This window comes from Gobio gobio, assembly GCF_949357685.1.
Source record: "Gobio gobio genome assembly, chromosome: 5".
Classification (NCBI taxonomy): domain Eukaryota; kingdom Metazoa; phylum Chordata; class Actinopteri; order Cypriniformes; family Gobionidae; genus Gobio; species Gobio gobio.
Window position 1 is genome coordinate 27,674,449 of NC_137101.1, and position 16,878 is coordinate 27,691,326.

A 16,878-nucleotide genomic window follows, 5' to 3' on the forward strand; every position below is an offset into this window, starting at 1 on the left:
TATAACTAAATATAAGATATAAAATACATAGCTGTTTTAAATATATCTAAATATATCTCTGTTTTTAGAGATTAAATGTTTGAAAATGATTAACAGTTGAAAACATTCGTTCGAAATTTAGAAAAGTAATCAAAAAGTAATCAAATGTAATCATTAAATTAATTGAAACTGTTACTACTTATTACATTTTATAGGGTAACTTGTAATCTGTAACCTATTACGTTTCCACAACCTTCCCAACACTGCAGTCAGTGTGACTGTATTGCATTATATCAAGTAGACAGTGTTGCGGCCCCTTTAAGAGATCAGTGGACGCGTTCAGGAGATCTGCCCGTCTGCTGTATGTGTGAGTTCAGTGACATCAACAAGACACGCAGATCCGTGTTCTCTATGGGGGGGATTGACATGAACTCGCACATAATCAAGGCTCCAGGGACATCGCTCAGCTCTTTTTAGACAGCACAGGGGAAGCTGTTCGGGGAGCTGGAATATATTTACAGCAGTTTTCCAGCAGGTGTTACTGAAGGATCTATCACAGACTATCAGCAGGGTTCATGAAACTTTGCTACGATTTGCGAGCTAGGTAAGCGGATCTTTAACATGCGTCCTTTAAAATAGATTCAAGACGGCAACAGGCGATTGTGTATGTGGCTCCACCACTGTCATAATTCAAAAACATTTATATTCTAAGGAACGGTCTTGAAAATGAAGCTGTTCATACCACGGACAGTGTCGCACTAAGAGCTCGCTGATTTAAATAGATAAGCGTGTAGACGGCATAATCGAATGTGTCATGGCTTTGTTTGATGAGACATGTAAATGCGTTCCAGAAATGTGTCCGTTGATCTGTCATTCAGACACGCTGAACATTAGGGACAAAATGTATCATTCTGCGGAGCACAGGACTGGATACAATGCATCCACACAACATGTAGACGGCCTAGAGAACATGAATATGATGGAGTGAAAGTTACATGTGTTAGTCATTCACTGATTCCTTTACGTATACATTGGTTAACTGATCAAACGGTTCATTGTTCCGTTCAGGCGTGATCAATCACATGGGTGGGGGTTATTATTTTAATTAATTATTAATAATAATAATAATAATAATAATAATAATAATAATAATAATAATAATAATAATAATAATAATAAAGGAATTGAATAATTAAATGATTAAAATGGATTTAAAGGGAATAAATAAGTAAGAATGGTAAATCAATTCTAGGTCTAATTTTAGTTATGAAGTAATCAATTTAAAGGGATAGTTGACCCACAAATGTTGTCATCATTTACTCACCCTCAAGTTGTTTCAAACCTTTATGAATTGATTTCTTCTGTTGAACACAAAAGAAGGTATTTTGAAGAATGTTGGTTACCAGACAGTTGTAGCCATTTGGGGGGGAAAAGTCAGTGGGGTCCATCAACTGTTCGTTTAGCCACATTCTACAAAATATGAAAGAAAGAAAGAAACTCATACAGGTTTGGAACAACTTGAGAGTACATTTTTGAGTGAACTATCCCTTAAAACTATTTGAAAATAATATTTTATTTTAAAATGTGCTCACATTCACACTTATTCGTATGTCGAAAACGCAAACGTTTCTTGTCTCGTCGCATTCATTTATGAATTACATGAATCACGATTGCCCATTTTAAATTTAAAATGGAGAAATTTCCAAAAAAGTTGAGTTGATCTGTTGATTCATCGATCCGTAGATCCATTCATCGATTTACTGATTCATTTATCCATTGTGAAATCAACTGAATCATTCAAATAAACCAATTCATTGATCTGTTTTTTTTTCATTGATATGCATTTCATTAAGTCATTGATTAATTCATATTTTAATGAACTGATCCATGGATTCATTAATTCATTGAACTATTCAATCAATGATCAACCGAATCCTTAAAATCAGCTGAATCACGGATCTTTTGAGTCATTGATGAATTAATCTTTTGATTAATTGATCCATGGATTTGGTAATTAATTTAAATATTAGTCACTGACTCATTTATCCATTGACGCACAGATTGATTCAGTAATTTTCAGATTCAAATGGTTTCAGATTCAGCTGTTTTCTCAAGCAAACCATGTCTATGATCAGTGTAAACCCAGGATTCCTGCACTGAGAGAGTTGCAACTGTAGTTTTGAACTCTGAGGATGACTAATGCACACATAAAGAAGTATTGTGTGTGTGTGGGCTAGCATATATTTGATCTTGAATGAACTGAATTTAATCTCTGTCTCGCATATATATGAATGTCCTTGTCATTGTTTGATATAAGTCATGGAGTTCATCCAGTGCTCTCAATGGTGTTCAGATAGAAGTAATTCAGAGAACCTTGGTGGTGGATATTCATGTAGAGATGTGGGCAGTATGGAGCTCTGTGGGTGGACACGTTTACTTCCGCCTTGTTTACTTGACTAGAGACTTCTGCAGCTCTCACAGCATGCAGAATCACAACAACAGCCAAATATAATTTCATAATAATAAGCTCCGAGAGCTCTCAAGGCAATCCCTGTTCTATAATGTAGTTTCAGAGAGGCACGGTTACAATTGAATCTCCTGTCCCCATTGTTTTGTCGTCTCTCTATAATCTATGTCATCATTTTCTCTACATAATGCCTTTTTTATTCTTACCTTGCCATTTTAACTTGTAAATATTTGCTTAAATTGTAAGTGGTAGAGCAAAAAAGTTTGAAAATGCTGTTATAATTTACTCGCCCTCATGTTCATGTTCTACACCTTTATGACTTTCTTGCTTCCATGGACATATTTTTTATTAATTTACATTTACTTTAGCTGACGGTTTTATTCAAAGCGACTTGAGGAATGTGGAACATAAGCAATTCATCACATAGTATACAATATTCGTACACATTACCATGTTTATTAGAAAGCTAGATTAGGAATCAGGCTAGAGCAGAGGTGAAATGGAGAAACAATTTTTACTTGTTTTTTTAAGGTTGTGAAGTGAAGCCATTTGTTCTCTATAATGGTTTAAACGATTACATTATGATGGTTTTTGAAGCAGTTTCAAACAAGGTAGTGACATGGCCAAATATATTTTGTGGGAAATCCACACATGGTACTTTATTTCCACAGTGATCTCCACTGTATTTAAAAAAACTACTTTGGTCAGTGATTTTTGCTCAAGGCATGAAAAGCACCTGCAATCCATTTGCAACCTGTTGTGATCATTAGAGCTTTTTTCTTGCCGCTGGACTTCAGATCAAAAGAGCAAATTAATTCCCTTTCGTGTTAAAAGGTCAGCCCGAGAGACTACAGAGAATTTTCATTCACGTGTTTCTGTGAAAGTCCTGAGGATATAAGCGTGTGTCAGAGAGGTGACTTCTAGGTAAACTATGATGTAATAACATATTTCAGAGAGGAGATTCACGTTTAAACCAGGGTCATGTTATGAAATCAAAACAAATGTAGTGGCTTTCTAGCATCCATGTGTAAATGATCATTATAAAAGCTCCAGGTTGTTAATGATTTTAATCAGTTCATTAATGCCAAGTGAATAAAACATTTCTGTTGGTTATGTTATGATATGATTTTTATTTGTCTTAAAAATGTTGTAGCTGTTTTCAAATGAACACTTCACACAGTATTTACTAGGGATGCCACAATTCTCAATATATGAACCGTTCGGTACGGCATTCACGGTTCAATACGCGCTTGTGAATTGCGGTTTTTTCGGTTTCGCATTTAATTAACTATTTTTCTACAAATTCTATAATTTGCCTCCATCCCAATACTGAACAACGCGACACACATTAACATCACAGTTTAGTGGTAGAGTTATACTCACGGAACACTATAGTTATTCACAATCACCAAAGTTCATTATTTGCATGCGTTTTAAAGCCTTGCCGGTTTCATTCGCGTGCACTGTTTTAACATGCGCTTTTCCGAGCGCGCGCACTAAAAGCCTGTCAAACGCGTGAATACTGAACTAAGTAGTCTTACTGCGTTAATACTGTCAAATACACACAAGGTTAACATAAACACAGTCGGTTATGTCTAAAGTGAAAGTAAAATCGCAATCGTGTCTGTATATTAGATGTGTAGAGGTCTCAAACTGACAGCAGCGCAGCCAGTGAACACGCGGTCCTTAAAGGGACAGTTCACCTATAAAATTATGTCATTATTTACTCACTCTAATATTGTTTCAAACCTGTATTCATTTCTCGATGACATAATTTTCAGTTTTGAGTAAAATATCCGTTTAATGTTAATACAACAACAAAAGACAGAGAAAATCACTCACTGCTCTTGACTGAAAAACTAATACAGTAGCTTTAATAAGAATCAATGTATATTTTATAGTGAAGTCTATGTAGTGTTTTATTTTTACATTTATTCATTCGATTTCATACTTAAATGCTGCTGTACAGCTCTGAGCTGCCAGTGTAAATCTTTATATATATTTATTTTATATTATCCCATACACTAGGAATGTGTACAAGGGTTTTGTTTAAGTAAAGTTTTAAGTTTAAGTAAGGTTTTTCAATTCTTTTAAGTAAAATAAAGAAAGAGTATTGCAATAAAAAAACAGTCTTTTTTCTCTTTAACCTCTTGCGGTTCCTGTCGCCTAAGAATAGAATAACAAAAAATGTATGTGACAAGCCATCAGAACCGAACCGTTACCGAACCGAAAACCGTGGGTAAAAACCGAGGTATGTATTGAACCGTGGACTAACTGTATTGTTGCATCCCTAGTATTTACTAACACTTTTGCCATTAGACCAAATTGACATGAGCATCAGCCAATGCCAGTAATCTCAAATGAGCCACAGATTGACTAATTAATGGGATTGGATGATATATATCGTTCTGTCAGTACTATTGACTTACTGTGATAAAGCCACTTTGCATCTTCATTATGTGGAAGTGAGCTTCCCAGCGAGTTGGCAGCGTAATACCTGTGTCCTCTTTAAAATGTAGCTAACACTTTTTTCCTCCTGTGTGAGTTCTTACTCTTAAAATTCCTTGTGAATGTTTTACTTTTTGTCCTTAATACTTTGTTGTTCTTTGTTGACTCTGCAGGGCTGCCATAAACAATGTTAAGGTAAAGCCTAAAGCAGCTGTGTTGAACATGCTAAAGAGGCTGGACAAAATAAGATTCCGCGGTCCAAAGCGAGATGACTTCCTGGATCTACCCGAGTCCCCTACGGGGTCAGACACTGAATGTAGTGATGACATTCTGCTGAGACCTCGGCCTTCAATACGAGACAATGATGAGCAAAGAGACCCTGTAAGTACTGTAATTACAGATGTTCTACTTGTTTAAGTCTTAAGTTAGTATGAAGTACTAATTTAGGAACTTAGGTATGTTAGTTATATAATACATGTATTATGGAAAGTCTGTTACAAAACCTAGTGAGCTCCATACAGGCATCATAGGTTTGCTTCCAATACAAAAGGTAGGTAGCAACATTATGCTGCCTTCTAAGGTAACGTTTGGCCAACTGACTCATTTTGGGCCCTCAGTGTAGCTCTTTACTGATCAAAAACTGGTCAAATCTCACAGTACACTTCTACCAAATATTCTATACCACAAAATGTTTGAGGAAAACTGTGAAGGCATGTTGCCAATTGTATGCTTTTGAGACAATGCCTTCCTTGAACGAATTGCGTTGATTATGAATATATTTCAATCAGCACTGAAAAGTGTCAAAATTGGTAAAATTCTGAACATGTCAGCATATTTTTAATCATTTGAAGATTGATGGCTGTTAGAATGTTGTGTTAAAGGAGTCGCACACCGGACAAGAAGTGCAGCGTTGTGTCACTCATGTCTTAAAATTGCAAACACATTGTTTTGTATGAGTGTATGCACACTGCCCGCGGTGCCCAGATACGACTCCAGAGGCTATTCAAAATCCTGCCGTGCCACAGAGTAACATAGTTTTCAATGAAATTACATTATATATGTCCCGAATCGTTTACTCTAGGCTGGAAGGTAGCATTTTTCGGCAAGACGTTTACATTTCTGTGGCTTGAATAAAGTCTATAGGCTTCATATGGAGGGCTATAATAATTTAGCATTTTCTCTTGCGCTGTTTTTTCAAATATCAAACTTGAAACTCGTCTATGTCACTTTGTTCATTCTTGAAGTTAACTTGCCTTTTTATCATAATTGTGAATCTCCTCACCAAACAGGCAAAAGTTAACTTCAAGAATTAGCTAAATGGCGTTGACAAGATTTTGACTGCCGCCTTGAACTGAATGCGACTCGTCCCGTGAGTTGTCCTAGGATTAACACTTCTTATCCAATGATTTCAGGGGCCATTCTTACAGGCCACGTTTTTCGAAGCAATAATGAAAAGATTGGCCCCTAAAGCTGGATGCAAGCAGTGATATGGGAAAAAATGAAAGGTCTTGAGATGAAAAGTTTTTAGAATGCGGTGTCATTTGCGAGAAAAAAGGTGTGAGCGCAACAATACGTCTGTTTAACACATTTTTACAATGGTAATATAGTGCATTTGAATGCAAGATTTGTGTGAATGGGCCCTAAGAAGGTAGATGCAGTTCCTTTAAATCAGTTTTCTCTAATCAAATTGTGCTTGTGATAAATCTCCTTTAGAGTCTGACCTTTTCACATTAACTTCCTCTTTATCTTCCATACTGTTGCAAATATTCTGTTTCACCGTTATTTCATTCGCCTTGATATTCAGGAACGAGAAATGCAGGAAGGCCACGGACTGTCATCTTTCAGCCAAATTATGCTTTAATAACACTTTATTGTAAGAGAGAGTGACACGTTTTTACATTTACTTACTATAGTAATAACAGTAAATTGTGCATAATTACAAGTAACTAACCCTAAACCAAACCCTAACCCTAACTCTATAGTGCGTACATGTAGTTAATTAATATTACTCAGTATTTATTTGACTATGTACAATGTAACTATGTCACCTTAAAATAAAGTGTAACCGTTTAATGTATTTCACTATCCTGTTAAAACCAGACTCTGTAGCTTCTGTCTGGTACCTTTTCATTTCACAGATGGTTTATGGAAGAATTCTTTGCCGTAATCGTGTTAGAGATGTTTTCTGAGAGGTTTATAGTCACATGTAATTTGGTGTTCTGTTTATTTTGAGGCTTTCCCCTCAATGATGGAGCCTCAGATTAGTCATAGTGTTGCATAAGTGTCTCACAAAAAAGCCACCCTCCTCTGCTTCCATCTGCAACATTAGAGTGTGTTTTTAAATGTAAACTGAGATGCTGTTGAGTGACAGTCCTGTGGGTTTTCTCTCTAGGAGTGTATGTAGAGCATCTTGCTGTATGGGAAGGAGTTTGGCTCTGTTCCAAAACCTAGTGAGTTGCCCACTCAGGCAGTAGTTTCAGGCATCTTTGAGTGTTCCAATTAGTATATTGCAAAACTATCTGTCCATTCTCCCAACCTCTTGTCCTAAATAGGGTCACACAGGTCCTGGAGCTAATCCCAGCATCTTGGGACACCTTAGATAGATGGCCAGTCCATCGCAGGGCTACACACGTACAGCAATTTAGCTTCTTCAGCTCACCTATCCTGCATGTCTTTAGATTGTGGGAGAAACCGAAGCACCCAGCAGAGACCCAAACCAAAAAGGGGAGAACATACACATAGAAAAGCCACCTGGCTCAACCGAGAGCAGCAAAACTAGATGCTACATTTTAATGAAAAGCTGTGCTTATCCATGCAAAACTCGTAGCTATGATGCAAGGGTATTGTGGGTGGTCACAAATTTGTTGCTATGTGTTTGGTAACTTGGTAAGGTTTTCAAAGTAGTTTTTAACATGTTGCAAGGTGGTTACTAATTGGTCAAAAGACTTCAACCAATTCTTTATTTTCATGGTTGGCTGTAGTCACAACTCGCATGACAAAGGAGATAAAGGAAATAATAGCCTTTTAATAATGAATGCAACGCAGGAGAACCCAACCACATCAAACATAGACGATACATGACAAGGATGTAAGGATAACGTCTCGGGTTATGACTATAACCCTTGTTCCCCGAGAAGGGGAACGAGACACTGCGTCATCGTGACGACACTTTGGGGAACGCCCCTCGCGTTAAGCGTCTGAAGAAACTGTAAAATCAGCCCAATCCGATTGGTGTTGCGTGATGACGTCGTATGTGACGGCATACCCGGAAGATACAAAGAGACGCCTGAACGAAACAGAGATAGCGTTCTTTGCGATGAAGCGAGCGCTCTGATGATTGGGTGGACACGAGACGCAGTGTCTCGTTCCCCTTCTCGGGGAACAAGGGTTATAGTCATAACCCGAGACGTTCCCCTTCGAGGGAACTCGAACTGCGTCATCGTGACGACACTTTGGGGAACGAGTACCAACTATCCCGCACCAATCATACCCACCCCAGTGTGAAGCTGGAACCAGGCACAACTAGGGGGCGAGCACTCTCGCGCCAGGCGTCTCAGGGAGATGCAGACTATAAAAACGAATGAAGGTGTGAGGAGTGGCCCACCCAGCTGCCTCGCAGATGTCTAGCATAGAGGCCCCAGAAAGGAGGGCTACCGAGGAGGCCATGCTCCTGGTAGAATGGGCCCTCACGGCTAAGGGTGAAGGCAGGTTGCGCACCCGATAAGCCATGGCTATAGCCTGGACAATCCAGTTACTAATCGTCTGCTTTGACGCAGGCAGCCCTTTCTTGGGTGAACCAAAACACACCAACAGCTGGTCTGACTTTCTCCACTGAGCAGACTTCTCCAGATAAATCCTCAATGCCCGCACGGGGCAGAGGAGGTGAAGTCTGCTCTCTTCCGCCGTCGCGTGAGGTGGAGGATGGAATGCCTGGAGAACCACTGACCTTGCCCTGTTAGATGGCACCTTGGGCACGTAGCCCTGGCTGGGATGCAAGATGGCTTTAACCATGCCAGGGGCAAACTCCAGGCAAGTCGGCGTGACCGCCAAGGCCTGGAGGTCCCCCACTCTCCTCAAAGAAGTGATGGCAAGGAGAAAAGCCACCTTGAAGGTCAGTATTCTCGCCTCAGCCGACTCCAGCGGCTCAAAGGGGGCCTCAGCCAACCCCTCGAGCACCACTGCCAGGTCCCAGGTTGGGACCCTGGAATGAGCCGCAGGCCTCATCCTCCGAGCCCCACGGAGGAAACGTACAACCAGATGGTGCCTTCCCAACGTCGCATCACCTAAAGGTGCGTGGAAAGCCCCAATGGCAGCCACATACACCTTAAGTGTGGACGGGGAAAGACCGGCGGAGAAGCGGTCTTGAAGGAACTCCAGCACTGAAGCCACTGGGCAGTTAACTGGGTTCACCTCCCGCTCTCTACACCAAGTGGAAAATACATTCCACTTTAGGCTGTACAACCTCCTGGTGGATGGAGCTCTGGAACTGAGTAGGGTCTCCACAACACCTGCCGACAGGCCCTCTGCTAGGAACTGAGCCCCCTCAGGGGCCAGACCCAGAGATCCCATACCTCTGGCCGTGGGTAGAAAATCGTACCCCCGGCCTGAGACAGCAGATCCCTCCTCAGAGGGACCTGCCATGGGGGACCGTCCAGCAGGTCGATGATGTCGGAGAACCATACCCGAGTGGGCCACCGGGGTGCTACTAAGAGAAGGCTGATGCCCTCCCGGCGGACACGTTCCAGAACTCCCGGGAGCAGAGCAATCGGGGGAAAAGCGTACAGACGCAGCCTCGGCCACGTCTGTGCCATGGCATCCAGCCCCAGAGGGGCCGGATGAGTGAGGGAGAACCACAGCGGGCAGTGGGACATCTCTCGAGACGCAAATAGATCCACTTCCACCGGGCCCAGCTGCTCGCACATAGCCTCCACCACCTCGGGGTGGAGCCGCCATTCCCCGGGCCTCAGCCCCTGCCTTGACAGGATGTCTGCTCCCTGATTTTGGTCCCCGGGAATGTACATCGCCCTGAGGGATGACAACTTCCCCTGGGACCACAGAAGGACCTGATGCGCCAGTCTGCAAAGAGGGCGCGACCTCAGGCCCCCCTGGTGGTTCAGATACGATACTGCCGACATGTTGTCGGATCGTATCAGGACATGGTGGCCGCGGAGGTCCGGGAGAAAGCTCCTCAGAGCCTTGTAGACCACCAGCATTTCCAGGCAGTTGATGTGCCAGGAAAAATGCCGGGTCTCCCACAGACCTCTGAAAAAGCGGCCTTCCATGACCGTGTCCCAACCAGTGAGGGATGTGTCTGTTGAAACGGTTTCCCGACAACATGATGCTCCCAGCACTGGCCCCCGGGACAGGAACCAAGGTCTCTTCCATATGACAAGGGAACGTAGGCATCTGCGCGTTACCCTGATCATACAGAATGAATTTCCCCTCAAGGAAAGCCCCCTGGTTCACTTACGCATCAGGACATGGTGGCCGCGGAGGTCCGGGAGGAAGCTCCTCAGAGCTTAGTAGACCGCCAGCATTCCCAGGCAGTTGATGTGCCAGGAAGAATGCCGGGTCTCCCAAAGACCTCTGAAAAAACGGCCTTCCATGACCGTGTCCCAACCAGTGAGGGATGCGTCTGTTGAAACGGTTTCCCGGCAACATGATGCTCCCAGCACTGGCCCCCGGGACAGGAACCCAGGTCTCTTCCATATGACGAGGGAACGAAGGCATCTGCGCGTTACCCTGATCATACAAAATGAATTTCCCCTCAAGGAAAGCCCCCTGGTTCACTTCCGCATCAGGACATGGTGGCCGCGGAGGTCCGGGAGGAAGCTCCTCAGAGCTTCGTAGACCGCCAGCATTTCCAGGCAGTAGATGTGCCAGGAAGAATGCCGGGTCTCCCACAGACCTCTGAAAAAGCGGCCTTCCATGACCGTGTCCCAACCAGTGAGGGATGCGTCTGTTGAAACGGTTTCCCGGCAACATGATGCTCCCAGCACTGGCCCCCGGGACAGGAACCAAGGTCTCTTCCATATGACGAGGGAACGAAGGCATCTGCGCGTTACCCTGATCATACAGAATGGTCTTCCCCTCAAGGAAAACCTCCCTGGTTCCCAGCCACCACTGTAGGGGTCTCGTGCAGCAGGCCAAGAGAAATTCTGTTGGACGCAGCTGCCGCAAGTCCCAGCAGTCCTAAACCTCTGTACAGTGATGCCCGAATGGAAGAACCTGATAATGATACGCTTCGCCCCCGAAAGCGAACCTCAGGAATCCCCCGTGACGCAGAAGGATGGAACATGGAAGTATGTGTCCTCTTTAGATCCACCGTGACAGACCAGTCCTCAGACTGGATCTGAACCATGACACTCAAGCATCTTGAATCTGAATCTCCTCGGAGAACGATCCAAGTACCTCCGATCTAAAGTTGGACGCATCTGGCCATCCTTCTTAGGAACTATGAAGTACCGGCTGTAGGACCCGGACTCCCTGACTGGCGGAGGAATACGTTCAAAGCCTCCTTAACCGACAGGGAGTGTACTTCCTGTTCCATTACCCGCACCTGCTCTGGGCCGACCACAATCCAGACCACCCCGTTAGACTTCGGGGGAGGGAACTGAACTGCGGCCTGTAACCCCGTTCTACAGTACGCAGGGCCCATGCAGATATATTCGGAGGCATAACCATGCGCCGAGATAATCTGCTGAGGGAACCAGCCTCTCGAGGCCGGCCTCGGGTGTTAACCGAGCCTCCTCCCCGACCCCCTGAAGCGGCTAACCGGCAGGGCGAAATCGAGGAAGATTTTCGGTGTGCGTACACGTTTGCTGGACCGCCGCAGGTCTTGCTAGAGGCGGCTGGTGCAGCGCGCGTGCGCTGAGAAACGATGTGGCCCGAAACGTACTAGACGGCGGGAGCACAATATCGATTCCCAAAAGCTCCACAGGGGAGGCGACCTCGATCGGTCCTACCCGGGAGAGGGGGCCGGCCAGCAGGGGCCTCATCTAAGGGAGCAGCTCGACAGGGCCGCAACCTCCAATCTTAGATGGATATCCAGACAAGTCAAACACGCTTGGGCGACAGACTGATTAAGTATCAAACTTAACAAAGTCAGATAACATGACACTCAATTCCTCAGAATTAAATGTCATCATAATCACCCAAACCGTGCAACCTGGTCTGAATGATAGGCTGAGTAAAAAATACATCTAACTCCTCATAGTCAGATAATATTTTTATTTAATTCCTCGGAATTAAATGCAGCCATAGTAAGGTGAAAGCGAATACTGTTCGATTATATTATATACGGCTCGAAAATCACACGTTGCCTCAGCAACGCGGCTCAAGCAGTTATAATACAATTGGCCTTCCTCCCTCGAGAAGAAAGCCAAACAGTATCACATTTCACAATTACGGTGAACATGGTCTGAATAATAGGCTGAATATCTAACTCCTCAAAGTCAGATCATATTTCATTTAATTCCTCAGAATAAAACGCAGCCACAAATATCAGACCTACTGCTTAATTGTATTATATACGGCTCGTAAACCACACGTTGCCTCAGCAACGCGGTTCAAGCCGTTATAATACAACTGGCTTTCATCCCTCGAGAAAAAAGCCAAACGGGCGCGAGGCTGAAACACCCGAAGGCGCACGGCAGTACGCGTCGAGATATTTCTGAATGAAAACAGCCCGCCCCCTCAGGAGCTGACTGCATGCCTCGCACCCACAGTATCCCTTCTCACCGTGTCACGTTGTATCACTCTAATAACAGACCCAAACCTGCGCGCCGCCTCGGAAACTCGAGGTTGAATCTGCATTAGGAAAGGCGAGCCTCGATACGGAGCCCATCTAATTCCTCAGAATCAGACAGCTCACGCATCGGGTCCTCCACCCCGGGGGAAGAAGCCGCAGCGCGGGCTTCCACGCGGGGAAGGAGAACAATGGAGCTGTCACCGGGAAGGAGAAGATGCATAAGCACTTCTCAAGTTCCCCTGACAGACCCATCTGCGAGTCCATGATAGATCAACCGTGCTGCCTCAACAGCACGGGACCGGCCATGGAATTCGCGAGCCCTGTATGCTTGTGAAACAACGTTGGTAGATAACAACACCAAATACTCTCAGACTGGTAACACAGAGCGCTAACGCTGAAGAGCAAAAAAAGCTATCTCTGTTTCGTTCAGACGTCTCTTTGTATCTTCCGGGTATGCCGTCACATACGACGTCATCACGCAACACCAATCGGATTGGGCTGATTTTACAGTTTCTTCAGACGCTTAACGCGAGGGCCGTTCCCCAAAGTGTCGTCACGATGACGCAGTTCGAGTTCCCTCGAAGGGGAACTCAGGGCTTATAAACATGAGGTAATCAGAGTAGAAACCGAACAGTTGTGGGGAACTAATTAACAACCAACGAGACTAATTAGTGAGCTAAGGCAAACAGAATCACATAAACTGAGCATACATTACAGTATGTTACAGTAGCTCCCCCTCCCGGAAGGCTGTAAAGAGTCCATCTGTGAAGGGAGGGAGGGGGCTCTGGAGGTGGGAGTGGAGCTGATGATGGACAGGGACAAGGAGGAGTCGATGGTGGAGTCGATTGGTTGGAGGAGCCAGGGTGGTGCTTTGACTTCAGGACTGGGCGGAACCTGGAGACTGACTGATGGCGGTGGAACCAGTGTGCGTGGAGTATCCGGCGGAGCACAGAGGCAGATGGACCAGGGTGACACCCACAGCCTGGAAGCCCAAGGTGCAGCTGGCTCGGCAAACCGGATTAATGACGGAAAGAGGGGGAATGATGGGGAAAGATGGGGATGCCGGAGGGAAGGAGAAACCTGGTGGAGCCGAAGGGGTGTAGGGCCGAGGTGCAGCCGGAGACCAGGAAGTCCATAGCGGATGCAGAGCGACGACTGACTGAGGCTGAACCTGAAGTACGAGGGACCCCAGAGGAGGCTATGATGGAGTCGAGGTAGCGCAGAGCCATGGCGGAGCCGACGGGCTGACAGGCCGAAGTGGAGACATGGACCTGAAGGCTTAGGGTGAAGCCGGGGGAATCCTCATCCTTGTGCCGAGCTGATGAACAGGAAGCCCGAGGTGAATCTGATGGGCCGCATGGAGTTAGTGGTGCAGGGTGAACCGAGGAGAAGGACGACAGAAACTAAGCATACATGTTACAACTATCATATATTCTATTCACTATGATGTTTATATTTATACGTGGACACACAAATGTGTCTTGGAAATAATATAGTATTCTTGCAAATTTTTTTGAATGAGTTTTTGCTTAAATGACTGAAATAACTCAGCTCAAGATATTTTTTTTTACATTTTCAAGTGGCTAAATGGTTGTCAGGAACATTGAAATGTATCGAACCAAACATTAAAACTCATCTACTTACTAATCTGCTTTTACAGCCATGCCGTGTTTATAAGCAGTCTTTAATGAAACAGTCAAAATATTCCAACGCAAACTTTCCTAATTGTAGAATTTAAGTAAAGACTTAAAGTTTATCGGAAGTTTAGTGGTGGTGACATTAAAGTCATGCAAGTGTGGTACAATTTATTAATAGCCTAACAATAGCTTACCTCAGGCAATTGTATTTAGGCTTCATAAAAGTTGTGTTCATTTGTGAAGATTACCTTGACAAACGATATGTGTAAGAATCATAAACTTTTGTTGGTTACAGAGTACATTTTCTGCAATAATCCAAAAGCCAATTGATAAATCATATAGGCTTTTTGTTGAAGAAACCAGGATAATGTAAACTTCGGGGTTGGCCAACAAAAAGAGTTCACTTCTGTGATGATTCAGTGTAATTTTCAAGAGTGTTCAAAAAAACAGTTAAAATATTGCCGTAAAATGCCAAGACACTGAGTAGACAGAGTAGACACTGAGACATGTCACTAGGGTGTGGAATGAAATAATTACTTTCTTTTCTCATCCCCCTCTCATCATGGATCTAGGTCATGAGCACTTTGCTGTAAAATCCAGTATTACTGGTAACCAGCATCAGGTATGTTTTGCATGCTGGGACCAGTTTGCTGGTCCCCAGCATGGGAAATGGGAGTGCTGGTGGATTAGCTACACCAGCTCAGTTTTGCTTGAGAACAGCATGACTATGCTTGTCCAGCACTATACCAGCTCATACTCAAAAAACTGCCTGGACCAACATGGAATTCATGATGGTTTATGTTGGATTTTTCAGCAGGGCAGTATGAAATAAGTATTACAAGGGTAAGACCTTGGGTGGAAACTGATCAAAATAACTATGAGAAAGTTTTTGAGGGAAAAAATACATACAACATTAAAAGAACCTTACTATAATTACATGTTTTTCCTTAAAATTTATAGCCACCACTACCTGTCACACAACAACATAGTTAGCAAAAACAACGTGGCATTTCCAAGTCTTTTATATCCTACTATTGTTACAAATAGTGATTATTGATGTACTTAGTGAAACAACTGCATCAAGCTACTAAACACAACAAAAAACTGTGCTGGTAATAACAACAATAGTGTACCAGCTTTATTTACTGTTGCCAGTGGAGAAACTGCTTGGACACCAGACGTAAGTGGCCCATGGAAATTATGAGGCAAGAGTCACGTCTTGTTATCCTCTCAAGCTGAAATCCTATCAAACCAGCACATATGGTCACGAGTTTAAATCCCGAGTGCGCTCACTGATTTAAGGTCTGGGTTAAGGGAGTGGCATGAAATTCTGGGAGTGACCCAGCCGCTTGATGTGAACTGCAAATTCACATGAGATTTTCAAAACCCTGTGTGAAAACTTCAACTTTGCCGCCGGCCTGAATTCTGTTCTTGATCCATCTTAATTTCAACTATTTGTTGGCATTAGGACATTTTTCTAAGGCAATATATGATGCAAGTTTAACAACAGTGGTGTTTTTTGTTTAGCATGTTAGTGTTATTGTATTAATTATTATTATTGTCCAATTGATCAGACTAGACAGTTTATGTCTGATATTCTTGTGAAAAAAATGCTATAGACACTGAAGGAGAGATTCTTACCCATATATAAGCACCAGAATATCATAGGTTTGATGGTGGGCTCTTTTGACTCAGGTCAGTAAGAAACCACCTAGTAACCACCCAGAACACCCGAGCAACTGCATAGCAACACTAACAATGACCCAGAGCACTTTAGCAACCCTATAGGCAACCATTACAACACTTGTCACCAACTGTTTTCTTTCAACTTTAAGTTAATTTAATTGATACAAAAAATTTGAAAATCACAAAAACTACTTGCAAATAAGGCACCATTTCTAGTTTTTCTACTAGTTTCTATTGTTGTAATTGTGCATGTATTCCTACTGAATAAATTAAATTATAAACCTCAAGTAGTTATGCACCTTTTGGAAACGTCTGGGTTACGTATGTAACTCTCGTTCCCTGAAGGAGACATTACTTCAGTTACTGAAGAAATGGGGGTTTCGCTTAGAAGCCAATCGCCTTTGAGATCTACAAAACGAGCTAATGGCATGAATATGCCATGGTTCTGCGGAATTTGTATAAAGCAACCCTGCCCCACCGCGTGGGTATAAAGGGCGTTACATTGCAGTCTCGCATTATGTTACCTGCTGAAGAGCCGAGGCATGAGCGCCCGGCCGTTCCAGCGGTACAGCGGTAGTGGCATGGGGACGTTACATCTCCGTTCCCTTCCTTCAGGGAACGAGGGTTACATACGTAACCGAGATGTTCCCTTTCAGTCAGTACACTACAAGTTACATCAGTTACTGACGAAATGGGGGTCCCAATTCAATCTCGCCACGACGGCTGTCTTCCAGCGTCCTGCACTGACCAGGGCTCCCTGACGTGAGTCTGAGCACGAACGAGGGGCTTGGCTCAATGCCAATACCAAGGTACACTGGGAAGCATATCCCACGTGGAGAAATGCAACACAATGCCTGTCCGAAGGGAGGACTTAAGAATACACAAATGACCCCCTTAGGGATTGCATATGG

At 43.7% G+C, this 16,878-nt stretch overlaps 1 protein-coding gene across 2 annotated transcripts in view; it reads left to right on the forward strand.

Moving 5' to 3' along the window:
• The first annotated feature begins 307 nt into the window (after positions 1-307).
• gramd4a (GRAM domain containing 4a) overlaps positions 308-16,878 on the forward strand; it is a 79,144-nt gene continuing 62,573 nt past the window's right edge. For both annotated transcript variants that reach the window (XM_079816588.1, XM_079816587.1), the window contains exons 1-2: positions 308-583; positions 5,068-5,275. In XM_079816588.1, coding sequence (XP_079672714.1) covers positions 555-583; positions 5,068-5,275 — 237 coding nt within the window. In that variant the 5' untranslated portion in view covers positions 308-554. The remainder of the gene's footprint in view (positions 584-5,067; positions 5,276-16,878) is intronic.